This window comes from Helianthus annuus, chromosome 6 (genome assembly GCF_002127325.2).
Source record: "Helianthus annuus cultivar XRQ/B chromosome 6, HanXRQr2.0-SUNRISE, whole genome shotgun sequence".
NCBI classification, from domain to species: Eukaryota; Viridiplantae; Streptophyta; class Magnoliopsida; order Asterales; family Asteraceae; genus Helianthus; species Helianthus annuus.
The window spans coordinates 116305287-116320515 of NC_035438.2; the positions used below are offsets into that span (position 1 = coordinate 116305287).

Below are 15229 nucleotides of genomic sequence, written 5' to 3' on the forward strand. Positions count from 1 at the left end.
TATAGTAGAACCGCTCGAACGACCATAGTTGAACCGCTTATACGAACCTACTTGAACCGCTCGAACGGACATATCTACTTGAACCGCTCGAACAGACATACCTAAAACCGCTCGAACGGACAGTTTTGGAACCGCTCGAACGGACACATTCTGGTCCGCTCGAACAAACAAGTTGTGATTCGCTTTTCTGCTTTTTGGAAATATTCTGGACCGCTTTTGTGGTTCTGATAATTTTCAAAATCAAAAATTTTTCTAAGTGTTGTTTGATTTTGCAGGTACAATCAATATGGATGATATTTTCTTGAACCCATTCAGTGATATGTATGCTTTTTCGGGAAGTACGGACAACAATGATACATCGTCAAGCAACAAAGATAAAAGTCCGCCTAAGGAAAGGAAGAAAGAAGCTTGGGAGTCCGAGAGCGCCTTCGGAACTTTCAACAAACCCCCAAAGCTTATGGCTATAGAGGATTATAGCAGGTGGGCAACTAAGTTTGAGGATTGGATGATGGCATTTGCATTTCCAAGCTGGAAAAGTATGAAAAATGGCTATGCAAATGGCAAGAAGAATGGTGAAGCGTTGAGATCAACTGAAGAAATTGATGCTTTTGTGGCAGAACAAAAGTGTGTAGCATTGCTTTTTCAATCTGTCCGAGAAGACATCATTTCCTTGATCGATTACTCAAATGCACAAGATTTGTGGAAAAAACTGAAAGCAAAATGTATTGGAAGTGAGGAAATTGTAAAGAATAAGAAGAAACTTCTTCGGAAAGAATTTGATATGTTTGGGTGTATGAAAAATGAATCAGTGGGTAAAATGATTGAACGGTTTGGTCATCTTAAGCTGGAACTTGTTCGACATGGGATCAATTATCCTGATGATGAGATAGTTGATAAATTGTTTGATTCACTACCTGATGAGATGGATTGGAGATATTATGCATTGATGTTAAAGAACACTATTGCTCCTGACCAATTGAAACCAGATGTTGTGATTGAGAAACTTGAAAGTCATGAGCTAGAGTTGAAGAAAACATACAAAGTTAATCACTCATCCTATCAGCAGAATCTGGATTTGTATTATCCAAAAAGCTTGATGCCGAAAGCTTCTTCTCCGAAAACGGCGTTTTCTGCTGAAAATGTTTCTTCAACAAACAAAGAAAGTCAAAGCAGTTCAAGTAGTGGAAGTCACAGTGGGTATCACAGTGGATCTACGTCTTCTACAAATCGTTCTGATGCGAAGTTTTCGTGCAACATTGCAATCGATTTGAAGAATGCACAAAACTTTGACGAAGAATCGGCCAAACAACAGATGGTTTTTCTAGCGTCTGTTTTGGAGTCCTATGAAGGTTTGGTAGCCGGGAAGATCGGAAATACAAATTTGACCAAAGAAGACTATGATCAGATAGATCCTGAGGAAATGGAGCTTATTGACATTCGTTGGGCAATGGCGAGTGCTGTGCGACGTGCGCAACGTTTTATGGAAATTACCGGGAGGAAATCAATTGGTGGTCCGTCAACAAAGCTTGGGTTCGATAAGTCAAAAGTGACGTGTTTTAAGTGCAAGCAAAAGGGCCATTTCAAGCGAGAGTGTCGGAATGCATATGTTGATGAATCTGAAAATCCATTTCGTGACGATTATTATAAGAAAGCTATATACCATCAAAATAAATCGGAGCCGCCCAGATTAAAGCAGGCTGAAGAGCAAAGAGAAAAGTCAAGGGCTTTAGCTGTGATCTATGATGATGAAGGTTACGATTGGAGCAAAGAGGTGTTGCCGGAAGATGATGCCATTGGTTATGCTTTCATGGCAAGTCAAGATGAACCGATTCCTTGGAAGGATGATCGAACAGAGGAACAGAAGTACCAATACAGGAAGTTGATTGCTGAAACAAAGATTATCAGACTTTCTGGTGTGTACTTGGAAGCAAGAAGAGCAAATCGTTGGGATCCAGACAGGGAGTGTTATCTTGATCGGTATGGCAATGTGGCAGTTGATGACAAAACACTAGATATTGAAGCCATCATTCAGGAGTACAAAGAAGATGATGAATACTGGCAGCATAAGTGGTGGGGAACACCAACTTCGAAGATGATTGAGGAGGAGAAAGAAAAAGAGAGAAAGGAAAAAGAAGAGAGAGAGAAGAAAGAAAACGCAGAGACTGAGAGATCAAAGATGATTGATACGGAGAATTCAGAGAAAGTGGCTGACCAAGTGCTAGCTGCGAAAGCACTTGAGGTAGATTCTATTTCTGTTTCTGAGTCAAAAGAGAAGGTCAGTCAAAGTGTGTCAACATCCAGATCAGGTAACAAAGTTGATGGAAATGTTGACTGCAAAAATTGCAACAAACAATGCAATTTTTGTAGTACAGTCACGTATTTGAATGATGAGAAATTGAAAAATCTGAAATCAAAAGTTAAAACTTTTGAAGATCAGATTCTTGATCGTGACACAGAGTTAAAAGTTTCAACTGAACGATTTAATGAATTAACCACTAAATGTGACAAAATTACAACTGAAAATGAAAAGTTAATTCTGGAAAATCGTCAGATCTCAGAAAAATTTGAGAAACTTAAAAGTGTTGTGAAAGATAGTGATGATCGAAATGGAAAAACATTCAAAGAAAATGAACATCTAAGAGCTGTGTTGCAATTAAAAGAAAAATCAATTAATGAACAACTAGATGAGATAGCAAATTTAAAACTTAAGGTTAAAGAAATTGAAATTGAAAATGAAAGAATTCAGTTGAAATTAAACAGTTATAGCTCAGCTAGCTTTGTTTTGCAGCACATCGTTCCCAAACCTATAGGAAAAAACAAAGCTGGTGAGGATGTGTTTTCTGATGGAACGGGTGTAGGGTTTCACAAAGTTCCACCGCCAATTTTAGACAACTACACGAAAAAGCAGTCTAGTTTGATGGAAATTGAGGAAGAATGTGATGTTACACTTCCTGAGAACATTGATGTCAAGTTCACGTCTTCCAATGAAGAGGGTGTCCAAAATGATGTGGTGAAAAGTGTGATAGACAAAGTGCTTAAACCGGATTGTGACACTTCTGAGGAGGATGGGTGTTTTCTAGATAAATACATTCCGAAGCAGAAGTCCAAAAACAACTTATATGATGAATCTGATCTTGTCATGTACAAGATGTCGGGATCGGATAAGTTGTTTTCGGATTTTGAGTTTCCATTAGAGAATGTAAATCTGAAAAAACTGACAAATGTTTTCAAACTGGTTGAAGTCGAGTTGTCAGCAGTGAATAATCTGAGTCGAAAGAAAGAAAGGGTTTACAACAAGAAAGCTGTTTATCCACCACGTTTTTACAATAACAACAGAAACAATTGGTCGGGTGGTTATCAGGGGGGTAAACCATTTCATAGAAGAAATGTTTCAAACAAAAGGTATGTCGAAAAGAAAAAGTTTGTGAATAGTTCAAGTTCACTTGCTGATGAAGAAAAAGAAATTTTTACAAAATCAAACAAAGAATTTTTTGAGAAGAGAGTTTCACAGGCTCAGTCTGAAGGCACGAGTAGGGTAGCTGATACTCGTACGTGTTTTAGATGTGAACAGGTTGGTCATATTGCACGAAAGTGTACATATGTGAAGCCTAAGACTGAAGCTGTGAAGGTTCAACAAAAGAAAGTGGATGTGAAGGGTAAAACACCGATGTATGTTGAGAAGAAAAACGTTAAAAACAACAATGTAAAAGCAAAAACTGAACCCGTAAAGAAGTTGGCAAATCAAAATGATAAATTTTATAAGAGGGTTGCAGTAGCTCAACAGGTGTGGAAACCTAAAATTGAGCCTAAAGTTGAGAAGAAAGTTTCAACTTCTGAGGTGAAAAAGGCTGAAGAATCAATTACGGTTGATTATGATGCACAATTTCCACCTCTTAAGTCTAAGAATTTCAAAATTCAAATTGCTAAAGTCACGGTTACACCTAAGGCTGATAAGGCCTGGGTGGACACCATGTTTGACTAAACAGTTTGAATTGCCGGAGCTTCCTGGATTGCGAAGCATGAATCGGCATCTTTCTTGAAGTTGCTTAATTGATGATTTGTTATGTGCAGGATCTTCCAAAACTTGTATCCAGGTGGATAATGGATAGTGGAGCTTCAAGGCATATGACAGGGAAGACCGCATTGCTGTATGATGTGAATGACATTAATGGTGGTTATGTGGGTTTTGCGGGTAATCAAGGAGGCAGGATCATAGGTGAAGGAACATTATCAAATGGCATTATCACGTTTGAGAGAGTAAACTACATCGCTGAGCTGGAGAACAACCTGCTGAGTATCTCCCAGATCTGTGACAGGATGTATACTACTCATTTCACCGACAAAGAATGTTTGATCTTGAAACCGGGATTTATGATACCTGAAGAGTGGATCATCATGAGGGCACCAAGAGTCAATGATCTGTATGTGTTGGACATGAGCGTTGCTACTACAACCACGGGTCAGGCTCATTGTTTTGTATCCAGAGCAACGGAAAAGGAGTCAAGGTTATGGCACAGAAAGATGGGGCATATTCACCTAAGGAAAATGAATCACTTAGTGCATAACGACTTGGTCACCGGAGTGAATATTAAAGGTTTTCATCTGGAAGGGGAGTGCATAAGCTGTGTCAGAGGTAAACAGAAGAAAAAGTCACACCCTACAAAACAAGTCAATTCAGTTTCGAGACCTTTGGAAAGACTTCACATGGATTTGTTCGGTCCAGTGAATGTTAAAAGTATAACAGGAGATTCTTACTGTTTGGTCGTGACTGATGACTACTCCAGATTTTCGTGGGTCATGTTCTTGAAAACGAAAGACGAAACCTTTGATAGTTTGGTAGTTTTGTTTAAGAAAATTGAGAATCTGTACCAGAGACCGATTTGTAGAATTCGAAGTGACAATGGTACTGAGTTCAAAAACAGTAAGATGGAGGAATACTGTGATGAAAGAGGTATACTGCATGAGTTTAGTGCTCCGTACACTCCTCAGCAAAATGGAGTTGCAGAACGCAAGAACCGGACGCTAATCGAGACAGCCAGAACGATACTTGCAGATTCCAAGTTACCAATCAATTTCTGGGCTGAAGCTGTTTCTGCTGCATGCTATACTCTCAATAGAGTTCTTACTGTGAAGAAGTTCAACAAGACGTGTTTTGAGCTAATCAATAAACGCAAGCCGAATTTAAAATATCTAGAACCGTTTGGGTCACCTTGTACGGTAATAGAGTCACATGGCAAGCTTGGTCCGAAGAATTTTGAAGGAATATTTGTTGGATATTCAGGTCCTACACGGCGTGTCTTTGTTCCAAGTGAAAAGCGTATTATTGAAGCAGCAAATGTTGAATGTCAGGGTTATACAATGCCGCCTCAGAATCCTGGTGATTCATGGCGTTTTAATTATGACAAACTTTGGGAATCGTTTGACATGAGAGAAGAATCAGAAGAAGAGGAAGATTTCTTTGATGAGCTGGATGTTTTTCGAGAATATGAATCGTCGCTCAGGTTTCCAGCAGAGTATTCTAGCAGACCTCGGGAGACTTCAAATGATGATGAAGCAGGTCCTAGTAACGCTGGTGAACATGATGATGAAGTTGCTCCTGGTAATCAGTCGGAGGTGAATGATGATCAAGAAGCTGAAAACATGCCAGTTTTTGATCATGGTGATTCAGATCTTGAGGGGGAGCAGATCCAGTTGTCAAGTCAAACAAACCAAGTTGGTGAACAAGATGCAGAGCAGAATGTTACTAATCTGGAGGGAAATGTAGAAGTTCCAAGCGAAGTGATGCCGCGAACTCTTTCTTATCATCCAGAGGAGTTGATAATAGGAGAATTGCAATCAGGAGTTCGGACGAGACGTCAAATTGACCAGGGCTTAACATGTTTTTATTCTACAGTAGCACCTTTACAAACTGAATTTTCATTAAGTTGTTTTATCTCGCAGGTCGAACCGCGGACTTACAAAGAGGCGCTTACTGAAGACTCTTGGGTCATAGCGATGCAAGAAGAATTAAGTCAGTTTGAGAAGTTAGGTGTGTGGAAGTTGGTTGATTTACCGGATGGTCAAAGAAAAATCAATACAAAATGGGTTTTCAAATGTAAGAGAGATGACAGAGGAGTGGTTGTAAGGAACAAAGCTCGACTCGTTGTTCAGGGCTTTAGTCAACAGGAGGGGATTGATTTTACCGAAGTCTATGCTCCTGTCGCACGATTAGAGGCTATCAGAATTTTCCTAGCATTTGCGTCTTGGAAGAATTTCAAAGTATTTCAGTTAGATGTTAAATCAGCGTTTCTTTATGGGAAGGTCAAAGAGGAGGTTTATGTTGGTCAGCCGCCGGGCTTTACTGACCCAATCCACAAGAACAAAGTTTATCTGCTGGACAAAGCGTTGTACGGTCTACATCAGGCGCCGAGAGCCTGGTACGAGACTTTGTCTCAACACCTACTCGTTAACCAGTTCATACGTGGAAAAGTGGATGCCACTCTCTTCACTAAAGTCGTTGATGGTCATCTTCTGATAGTACAAATTTATGTAGACGATATTATTTTTGGGTCGACGAATGAGAAATTATGCAAAGATTTCGAACGGGTGATGAAGCAGAAATTTGAAATGTCTTCAATGGGGGAGATGAAATTCTTTCTGGGATTACAGGTTGAACAACTTCCTGAAGGGATTTTCATTCATCAAACGGAGTACGTGCATGATATTCTGGAGAAATTTGGAATGTCAAGTTCTACTTCAGCTGCTACCCCACTTGCGACAAATCATGGTATTCACCCAGATCTCACCGGAGACAGGGTTGATGAGACACTTTATCGATCCATGATAGGTTCTTTGATGTACCTAACTGCTTCACGGCCTGACATTATGTACCCAACGTGCCTCGCAGCAAGATTTCAGTCTAACCCGAGAGAATCGCACATGATTATTGTGAAGAGGATTTTACGTTACTTGAAAGGCACACCCACATTGGGGTTGTGGTATCCTCGCAAAGGCGATTTTACACTCGAAGGGTTTTCCGATTCAGATTTCGGATGCTGCAAAGTTAATGCGATATCAACAACTGCAGGATGCCAGTTCTTTGGTTCGAGATTGGTTACTTGGCAGTGTAAGAAACAAACATCTGTGGCGCTATCTACATGTGAAGCAGAGTATGTGTCTGCTAGCAGTTGCTGCTCTCAGCTCCTGTGGATACAGCAACAGATGCGCGACTACGGTTTGCAGTTTCTTAACACACCTCTGTTTGTTGATAATGAGGCCGCGATTAATATAACTAAAAATCCAGTACATCACGCTAAAACTAAACATATTGAGATTCGTCATCACTTTATTCGCGATTGCTTCGAGAAAAAGTTGATACGAATTGAGAAAATCCACACTGACGAACAAAAAGCTGATTTGCATACCAAAGCTTTTGATAAAAATCGATTTCAATATTTGTTAAAACTTAATGGTATGAAATTGCTTTCGGTGTCGGATGGGGTTGTGAGCGTTGATGAGAGTACTGTTGCGGATGAAGATGAGAAACAATCTGCGATGGTTTGTCGATTTTTTACGTGTTTTGGTATTTAGGGGGAGATAGATAGTTGTACATATTTTATTTTCAGAAAAATACAAAAACAGTAAAAAATGCAAAAATCCAAAAACATGATAAAATTGAAAAAGAGCTTGTGTATATAGGGAAAATGATAGTACATTAGCTAGACAATTACAGTATGCTAAAGATTTGGAAAGATAAAATGAGTTAAACAGTCTCACTAATGATGTGTCGATAGGTTTTTGTACATTTAGTAGATTTATTCGGGATATAAACCTAAAATTTGAAACTAGTGAAATTCGTGGGGAACACTACTTGGATATATAGGTAACCCCTGAAATCTCGTTTGAGAGGTCTCGTATTCTGATATACTAGGTGGCTATACTCTATGATGTCTGGGGTATTATTCTGGGACTTCTGCTGAACGGTGGTTCTGACCTAGTCCCTGGCTAATACTTTCACCCAAAATGCTTGAAACATAGCATTATAGCCCTCAGCTGATTAGACAATAAAATTGATAATCAGTTGTTGTAGCTAAAAGATTCTCTAAAGGGAACACTTTGCAAAGTCGAAGCTGATATCTCTCTGCTGAACGGTAGTTCTGACCTGAGATCCCTCAGTTCTCGCATACCCTAATTTATGTACAGACATCATTGTAGTATCTTTGCCTGTAAGACTGAATATTGGGATTCTGGATACGGGAGTATATTCAAGAGGTGGGACACATGAATTGATCTATGTTCTTAAAACACTTAAACAGTATCCTGAATAGATTGAAGTTTGTATGAAAATTTAAGATGGATCAGTATATCGACAATCGAGGTGAATTGTTTAAATCTGAATATGTAATATAGCTTAACGGTACTTGTAATTTGTCTGAAAAGCTGATATGATTCCCTGACACGCTCCAAAATCAAATTTGTAAATAGTTTATTTTCTGCAATTTAAGTTTTCTGTTATTTCATTTCTTAGGTTAGATCATCTTAAAATCCAAAAAGATTTTATTTCTGCTTTATTTTAGACAAACCAGAGTGGAAAGTTGATTGTCAGAGTCTAGCAAAATGAAGCAGATGCAGGAGATTCTGAGCTGAAGATCGAGGAGAGCTTACATTGTTGGAAAATATGTGTTTTCAAAAGTTTCAAACAAGATCATTAAGTTGATACTTGTTATTTTGTTTTGAAAAATTGTTTTACTAAATCAGTTTGTTTCGTCACAAGATCAACCAGGGTCATTAAATTGGACTTGGTAGATTAATTAAGTATTCAGGGTCATTAATTTGAACTTGAAAACTTGAGTGGATTTCTAAAACTGATTGAAGTTGTGTTTATTGTTCAATAAGATAGAATGTAATGTTATCAGTTGAGAAACAGGTTTGGATGATAGTTCCCAACGGAGGCAAATTGCAAAAGCTTGAACCAGATATCTCAAGATTCCAGCATAATGAGAGGGGGAGTCAGTGAGAGTGGGAGTCTGGATCAACAGCTATTGGGAAGATGGTAGATAAAGCTAGAAATCAGTTCGAGAACCTGTGAAGAATGTTTGTGATGACAGACAGAGTTGGTGTAAAAATGAAGACTAAAGACTACGGATCTGAAGATGCTAAAAAGACTACGTCAACATCCAAGGGGGAGTCTGTTGATGCACGGAATGTCTGTTGACTGCGTCTACATGAAGTCTGAAGTCAAGATTGGTCTAAAGGGGTTCAAAGTGTAAATATTGAGTAATATAGACTTAGGATCGCTTATTAGTCATGTATGTTTTATGAACCGCTTTTGTGTCATTAGGTTAAGCTTAGAACCGCTTTTAGGGCATGTGTGTGGATCGCTTATGTGACACTGGTGCTGGATCGCTTATTGGTCTGTCACATAAGCGACCCAGGTTGTCTATAAATAGGTTGAACGGTTCATAATGTGTAACGGTGTGTGTATGTGCTGAGGTGCCGAAACTCTGCTGAAATTTTATCAGAAAGCAATACAAACACAAGGAATTGAAAGGATTAGCTGTTGTTACTTTACTTACGTTGATTCCGCCTTCGTATGTGAAGATGAACTACTTCGACTGACTTTTCGGGTCATAGAACGTTCCAACACTTTACTTGAAAAACCTGACTTGCCGGAGGTCCCAAGTTTGTAATCGCGGAGCAGGAATCGGCATCATTCTTGATAACATTGATTTTGTGAATGAATTTTAAAAGTGATAAGTTTTTACAGGTTAAGGACTTGCCGGAGCTTCCAGGTTGGTAAGTGTGAAGCAGGAATCGGCATCTTTATTGGTAAAATGAATTTGTGTAGATTTTTTATTCCTACAACTGGTACATCAGTTTGCTCTTACAAGTGATTCGTCAAGGTCATTAAGTTGAACTTGATGTAATCTTCATACATGTGATATTTCTGAAAGAACAAAACGATGAATCCCGAACCTACCAATGGTTCTAACAAAACTTATTTTCCGGAAAAACCATTTTGATTAAACAAACTTAAGTGTTTTGAAATCTAAATGGGAAAATAGTTTGTTGAAAGGGGGAGTTCTGATTGTTTATGCCAAGTGGATGGCGAAATGAAGCGATTCACAACAGTTGTCACTTTAGTTGTACAGTTTGTTTTCAAATTTCATTAAATGTGTTTGAATTTTAGGGGGAGTAAAAATTTCAGAAAATCCTAAAACATTTAGAAAATTTGAAAAAGCCAAAAACATGATAAATTCAAAAATGAGTTTTGTTATAAAAGAGGAAATGATAGTACATCAGTGGACTATCACAACACGCTAAAGAATTGGAAAGTCAAATGTGATAAACAATCTCACTGCGGATATGCCAGTAGGTTTTTGCACATTTAGTAAATTGTGACGAGATATAAACCTAAATTTCAAACTTGCTTATATCGTGGGGAACATTTCTAGGATATATGGGTAACCCCCAAAATCTTGTTTGAAAGCTCCCTTTTTCTGAGATACTAGGTCTTTATACTCAGTGATATCTGGGGTATTATCCCGGACATCTGATTTTGTGGAAGCAATGGCCTAGTCCTCGTATAATAATTTGCAAATTGCTTGAAATATAGCGCCACCCTCAGTACAAAAAATGATGAAACATTGAAAAATGCTAATCATGTGTTGTTGAAGAAAAGATCCTCTAAAGGGGACATACCAAAAGTCGAGCCGTCATCTCTCTGCTGAACGGAAGTTCTGACCTGAGCTCTCAGGTTTCGCATCTAACCCCTTATAGATATCATCTAGGTATACTCACCTGTAAGACTGAATATTGGGATCTGGATACGGGAGTATATTCAAGTAGTGGGACACGCGAATAAGTTTAGTTTCTTAAAACATTAATTTCGTATCTCGAAACAGTTGAACTTTGTGCGAAAATTTAAGTGGATCAGTATACTGACAATCTAGGTGAATTGTTTAGAACTTAAAATGTAAAAGCTTAACGGTGTTAGTGATTTGTCTCAAAAACTGATATGATCCTCTTACACAAACTCACAAAAATAGTGTCTGTAAATATTTCTTTATTGTATTTCATTTCTTATATATGAAAACCCCAAAAAGATTTTGAGTGTGTTTTAGCATAAACTTTTGAAAAATCCAAAAAGACTTTCGACAACTGGTGTTAGAAAGCTGATTTTTAAAATTCCAAGTGCTAAACATGATGACATTTCGTGAGGGGGAGTCTGTATTTAAAGATTTGAATGATTATTTCCTACATGTGGTCATCAGAAGTTTTAAAAACGAAAAATCACTCTGTATTAATTTGAGGGGGAGTTTGAATATAAATTTGTCAAATGATAAATTTGTGAAATTTATTGTGAGGAAGAGGATGTGCAGGATAACCTGGATTCTGAGTCTGAGATTTGAGCCAGGTTTCGATTCTGATCCTGTGAAAGCTTCTAGCATATCAAGAGGGAGAATCTGAAGATACCTGAGTAGAATGTGATCCAGATTACAATACTGGAGCTGATGATGCTGATGAACTTAAGGAATCAAGAGATCTGATCAAGAGAATTGGAGAGATGATAAAGCCAAGTTTAGATCCTGGTTCATTAAAGATCAACATCCGAGGGAAAAGAGATTGTTCGAGAGGAGTCTGTTGGTGCTGAAGGAAAGAGAAAAAAAAGAGAGCTATCAGACTGATAAAGACTAAAGATACGAAAACTCGACACAGTAGACTTGTCAACATCCGAGGGGGAGTCTGTTAGTGTATACGTCTGTCGACTTCGTCTTGTATCGAGTCTTGCATTGCTCAGGGCACGGAGTTCAAGAAAAATAGTCAAGATCTAATTCCGCATGAACTGACTAATTTCGCATGAAGTGTTATGATGTAATTCCGCACGGAATTAGCATGTAATTCCATGTGAGATGTAATCTCGCATGTAGTGATTCCTTGTGAAGTGTGTTTCATAGGAAATTAGTGAGTCTATATATAGGGTTAGTTTCGTGTCATTCCATACGAAATTACTTTGGTGTTTTCCGATGGCGAAGCTCTGTCGAAGTGTCTTCAGATCTGTAATTGTTTCAAAATCAATACAAAGACAGTTATTAGTGTAAATCTAGCTGAATCAACCTCATTATGTCTGTTTCCGCCTTTCATTTTGAGTAGAACACCTCTGATTGACTCATCTCAGGTCCGACAACGATCCTACAATGATCAAGATCCAGATCCAATCAATCATCATAACTGAAGGAATGAAGAAGAAATGAAAGAAAAGAGTTATGCTGATGAGCTGAAAGTACTTGAAGATTTCAGAGAATCTCGAAACGAGTGGTTTTTAAAAGAAGAGAAATAGAAGAGGAGTAGGAAAGTGACTCCGAAAGCTCAAGTAGAGGAGGGTTCGTCATCTCAGCCAAAGAAGCGTCGAAAGAAAAGTGTTGATACTATGCTTGTTGACGAATCAGAGGTAGAAGCTGAAGCTGAAGGTGAAATTGATGCTGAAGCTGAAGTTAATGTTGAAGGAGATGTTCGTTTATCTCCTAATTCTGTAGAGTTTTTGAAATCTCTTAATGCTTATAATGCTGAGAAAGAAAAGGCAGCTGGTGAGGAAGAAGGTGACGATGTAGAGAAAAGTTCGTCAAGTTCATCTGATGAAGAAATTGATGAAACAGAACGTGCAAGGAGAATTAAAGCTGAGATTGAGAAAGAAAAGCAGCTTAAAAGAAAGAGGAGAGAGGAGAAAGATGATGATGTGTATGTTCCATCTCCTAAGCATGTGATAGAATCTCAGACTCCTCCATCTGGTGGTAGGAAGAAAGCAAGTGCCAGAAAGAGGGTAGTTTCTCCAAAAGCAGCAAGGAAGAAATTGATTGTGAGGTTGCCTAAACGCACACCGAAAACAAAATCTAGTCAACCACCATCACCACCACCTGAACCATCTCCACCTAAATCACCACATAAATCTCCTCCAAAACAATCTACACCACCACCATCACCTCCACCACATCTTTCACCACTACATATATCACCACCACATTTATCACCACCACACCAAACACCAATCCAAGAACAACCTATTCTCACTTCACAACAAATTTTTCAAACACCACCATCCACACAACCACTTGTCCAAACTACACCTGGTTCTTCTGGATACAGAACTTTTCCAAATATCCCAGAAGGTATTTCTCTTGAAGAAATTGGAGATTTTGGTTTTGCCAATGATGAACATGTAAAGAGGTTAGAAAAGAAATATGAAGAGGTGTTGATCGAGAATAAGAAGTTGTTGGATAGAGAAAAGAAGTTAGAGAAGCGTGTAAAGTCTGTGGAAGCTGAAAATTCTTCGATGTTAAAGAAAATTAAAGCTGATCAGACAGACATAGACATTCTGAAAGTCAAAGTTGCAGAATTAGAAGAAGAGAAAGCACGCTGAGATGAGCAGAATAAGTACTTTGAGTTGAAAAACAAAGAATTGGAAGCTGCCAAAGCTATGAAAGAACATGAGATTTATATGATGAATAAAGTGCTAGAAAATATGCTTGGAAAGTCTGTAGAGCAGAGATTTGAAGAGATAGAAGTAGAAGAGGTTAGAGCGAAACGTCAAGCTGAAATTAATGCTGAAATGAAGTTTAAAGGCAAAGGTGTTGAAGGTTCTGAGGTTACAGAAAGATCAATTGTTCCATCCACTGTACTTGAGTCTCATATCCAGAATCCTCGTCCTATATCAGTAGTGTCTGCTATTTTTGATGAAGACGTGTTGATTGATGATGTCATTAATGATGAGGAAAATGTTGATGATGATGAAGAAAAAGTAGATGATGCAGATGATGTATTCTATGCAAGCAGTCACAGTGATGATGATGATGATGACGATGATCAGGGTGGTACAGGTGTTAAAGTTACTGAAGCATCGAGTGAACAAAATGTTGATGATTTTCTTCACGATGATGCGAATGAAGAGGCTGAGGATGCTACAGGAGAGGGGGAGAATGTAGAAGATCAAAATGTTGACAAAAGAGAAAAATTAATTTTACGTCTCGAGCCTGAAATAGAGGAAGGTGAATTCAGGCATACTTACACCATGAATGATATTATAGAGATGACGCGTATTGTTGATCCTAACTTCAAGTTTGACTTTGAAGATGAACTGAATGCTTTTGATATCAATCAGCAACCCGACTATGAGTACAAGTATGTCGAGGAAGCTAATAACTATGATCGGGTAGAGATTGAAGATTGTAGTGAAGAAGAGAATGTGAATGAAGACACTTCAAACTTTCCAACTCTTGTTGAATTCTTCAGTCAAGAGAATGCAGATGAGTTGAGAAGGAAAGTTGCTGAATGTTTGAAAGACAAAAGTTTTGATGGTACTACGAAAGATGCACAGAAGGAAGAGAGAAAGAAATGGTTTCGAAAGAGTAATGAAAGAAAGTTTAAGCGGCCATTAAATTATTACAAGAGAGACCGGGATGTGTCACTTGGGGATATCATCAGTGGGGGATTCTTGCCTCAAGTGAATGTGTATGCTATTCGAAGAGAATTCGGAGTGCAGTACTTTGTATATATTCAGGATATCATGACACTACCCTGGTGGGATGTTGAGGAACTATCAAAAGTTAGAACGTTGGATTATCCAGTGAGAAAGTATGATGTGCCCGTCTTGGGATTGATGAAGTTTGAAGCGTTTAGAGGGTTCAAGCATTGGAAGCCTCACTACCCAAAGAAAGTAAAGAGAGTGGATCCTGAAACTGGAATTGAAGAAACAGTCTTGAACATAAAGAAGCCAAGAGTGATCAAGAACATTCCTGTGCCAAATATGGAGCAGGATTTTCATAAGGGGTTCTTGTATTGGGTGTATAGTTGTTTGACTACTGAAGCTGTGATTACTTACAGAGTTGAAGCTGAAATCAGATACATTCATGTGTATGATCCTCTGTGGCTGGTTAACTGTTCGGCCAAAGACATTGAATGCCTGTTTGTGAACAAGATTGGTTTCAAAGCTGAAGATAAAGATCAAGCAATGCAATTTCAGAAAGTTGTTTCCATTTTCTTTCAGAAAGGAATCAACACTGACAATAAATGGTCTTCTAAATGGCGAAAGATTGAGGAAGAAGAAAAGTTGAAAGCTGAGAAAGAACGGAAAGCTCGTGAAGACAAAGACAATATGCTAAGGCATACTGTGGTTCAAAGAATGGCTGCTGAAGAGAAGAAGGTTGATGAGAACGAAAAGCTTAGGAAGTTGCTGATGAAAAAGCCTAAGCCGAGG

At 38.5% G+C, this 15229-nt stretch overlaps 1 protein-coding gene across 1 annotated transcript; it reads left to right on the forward strand.

The window, feature by feature from the left end:
• Positions 1-286: 286 nt before the first annotated feature.
• On the forward strand, positions 287-13396 carry LOC110944870 (cylicin-1-like). Its single transcript, XM_022186516.1, has 3 exons — positions 287-900; positions 1687-1913; positions 12429-13396. The coding sequence occupies exons 1-3, from the start codon at positions 287-289 to the stop codon at positions 13394-13396; spliced, it is 1809 nt and encodes a 602-aa protein (XP_022042208.1).
• The last annotated feature ends 1833 nt before the right edge of the window (positions 13397-15229 follow it).

Coding starts and splice junctions, on each gene's coding strand:
- LOC110944870 (XM_022186516.1), top strand. CDS start 287: ATGGATGATATTTTCTTGAACCCATTCAGTGATATGTATGCTTTTTCG. Junction 901..1,686: donor GATGAGATAGTTGATAAATT/GTTTGATTCACT, acceptor GGAGCCGCCCAG/ATTAAAGCAGGCTGAAGAGC. Junction 1,914..12,428: donor AAAGATTATCAGACTTTCTG/GTGTGTACTTGG, acceptor TTGACGAATCAG/AGGTAGAAGCTGAAGCTGAA.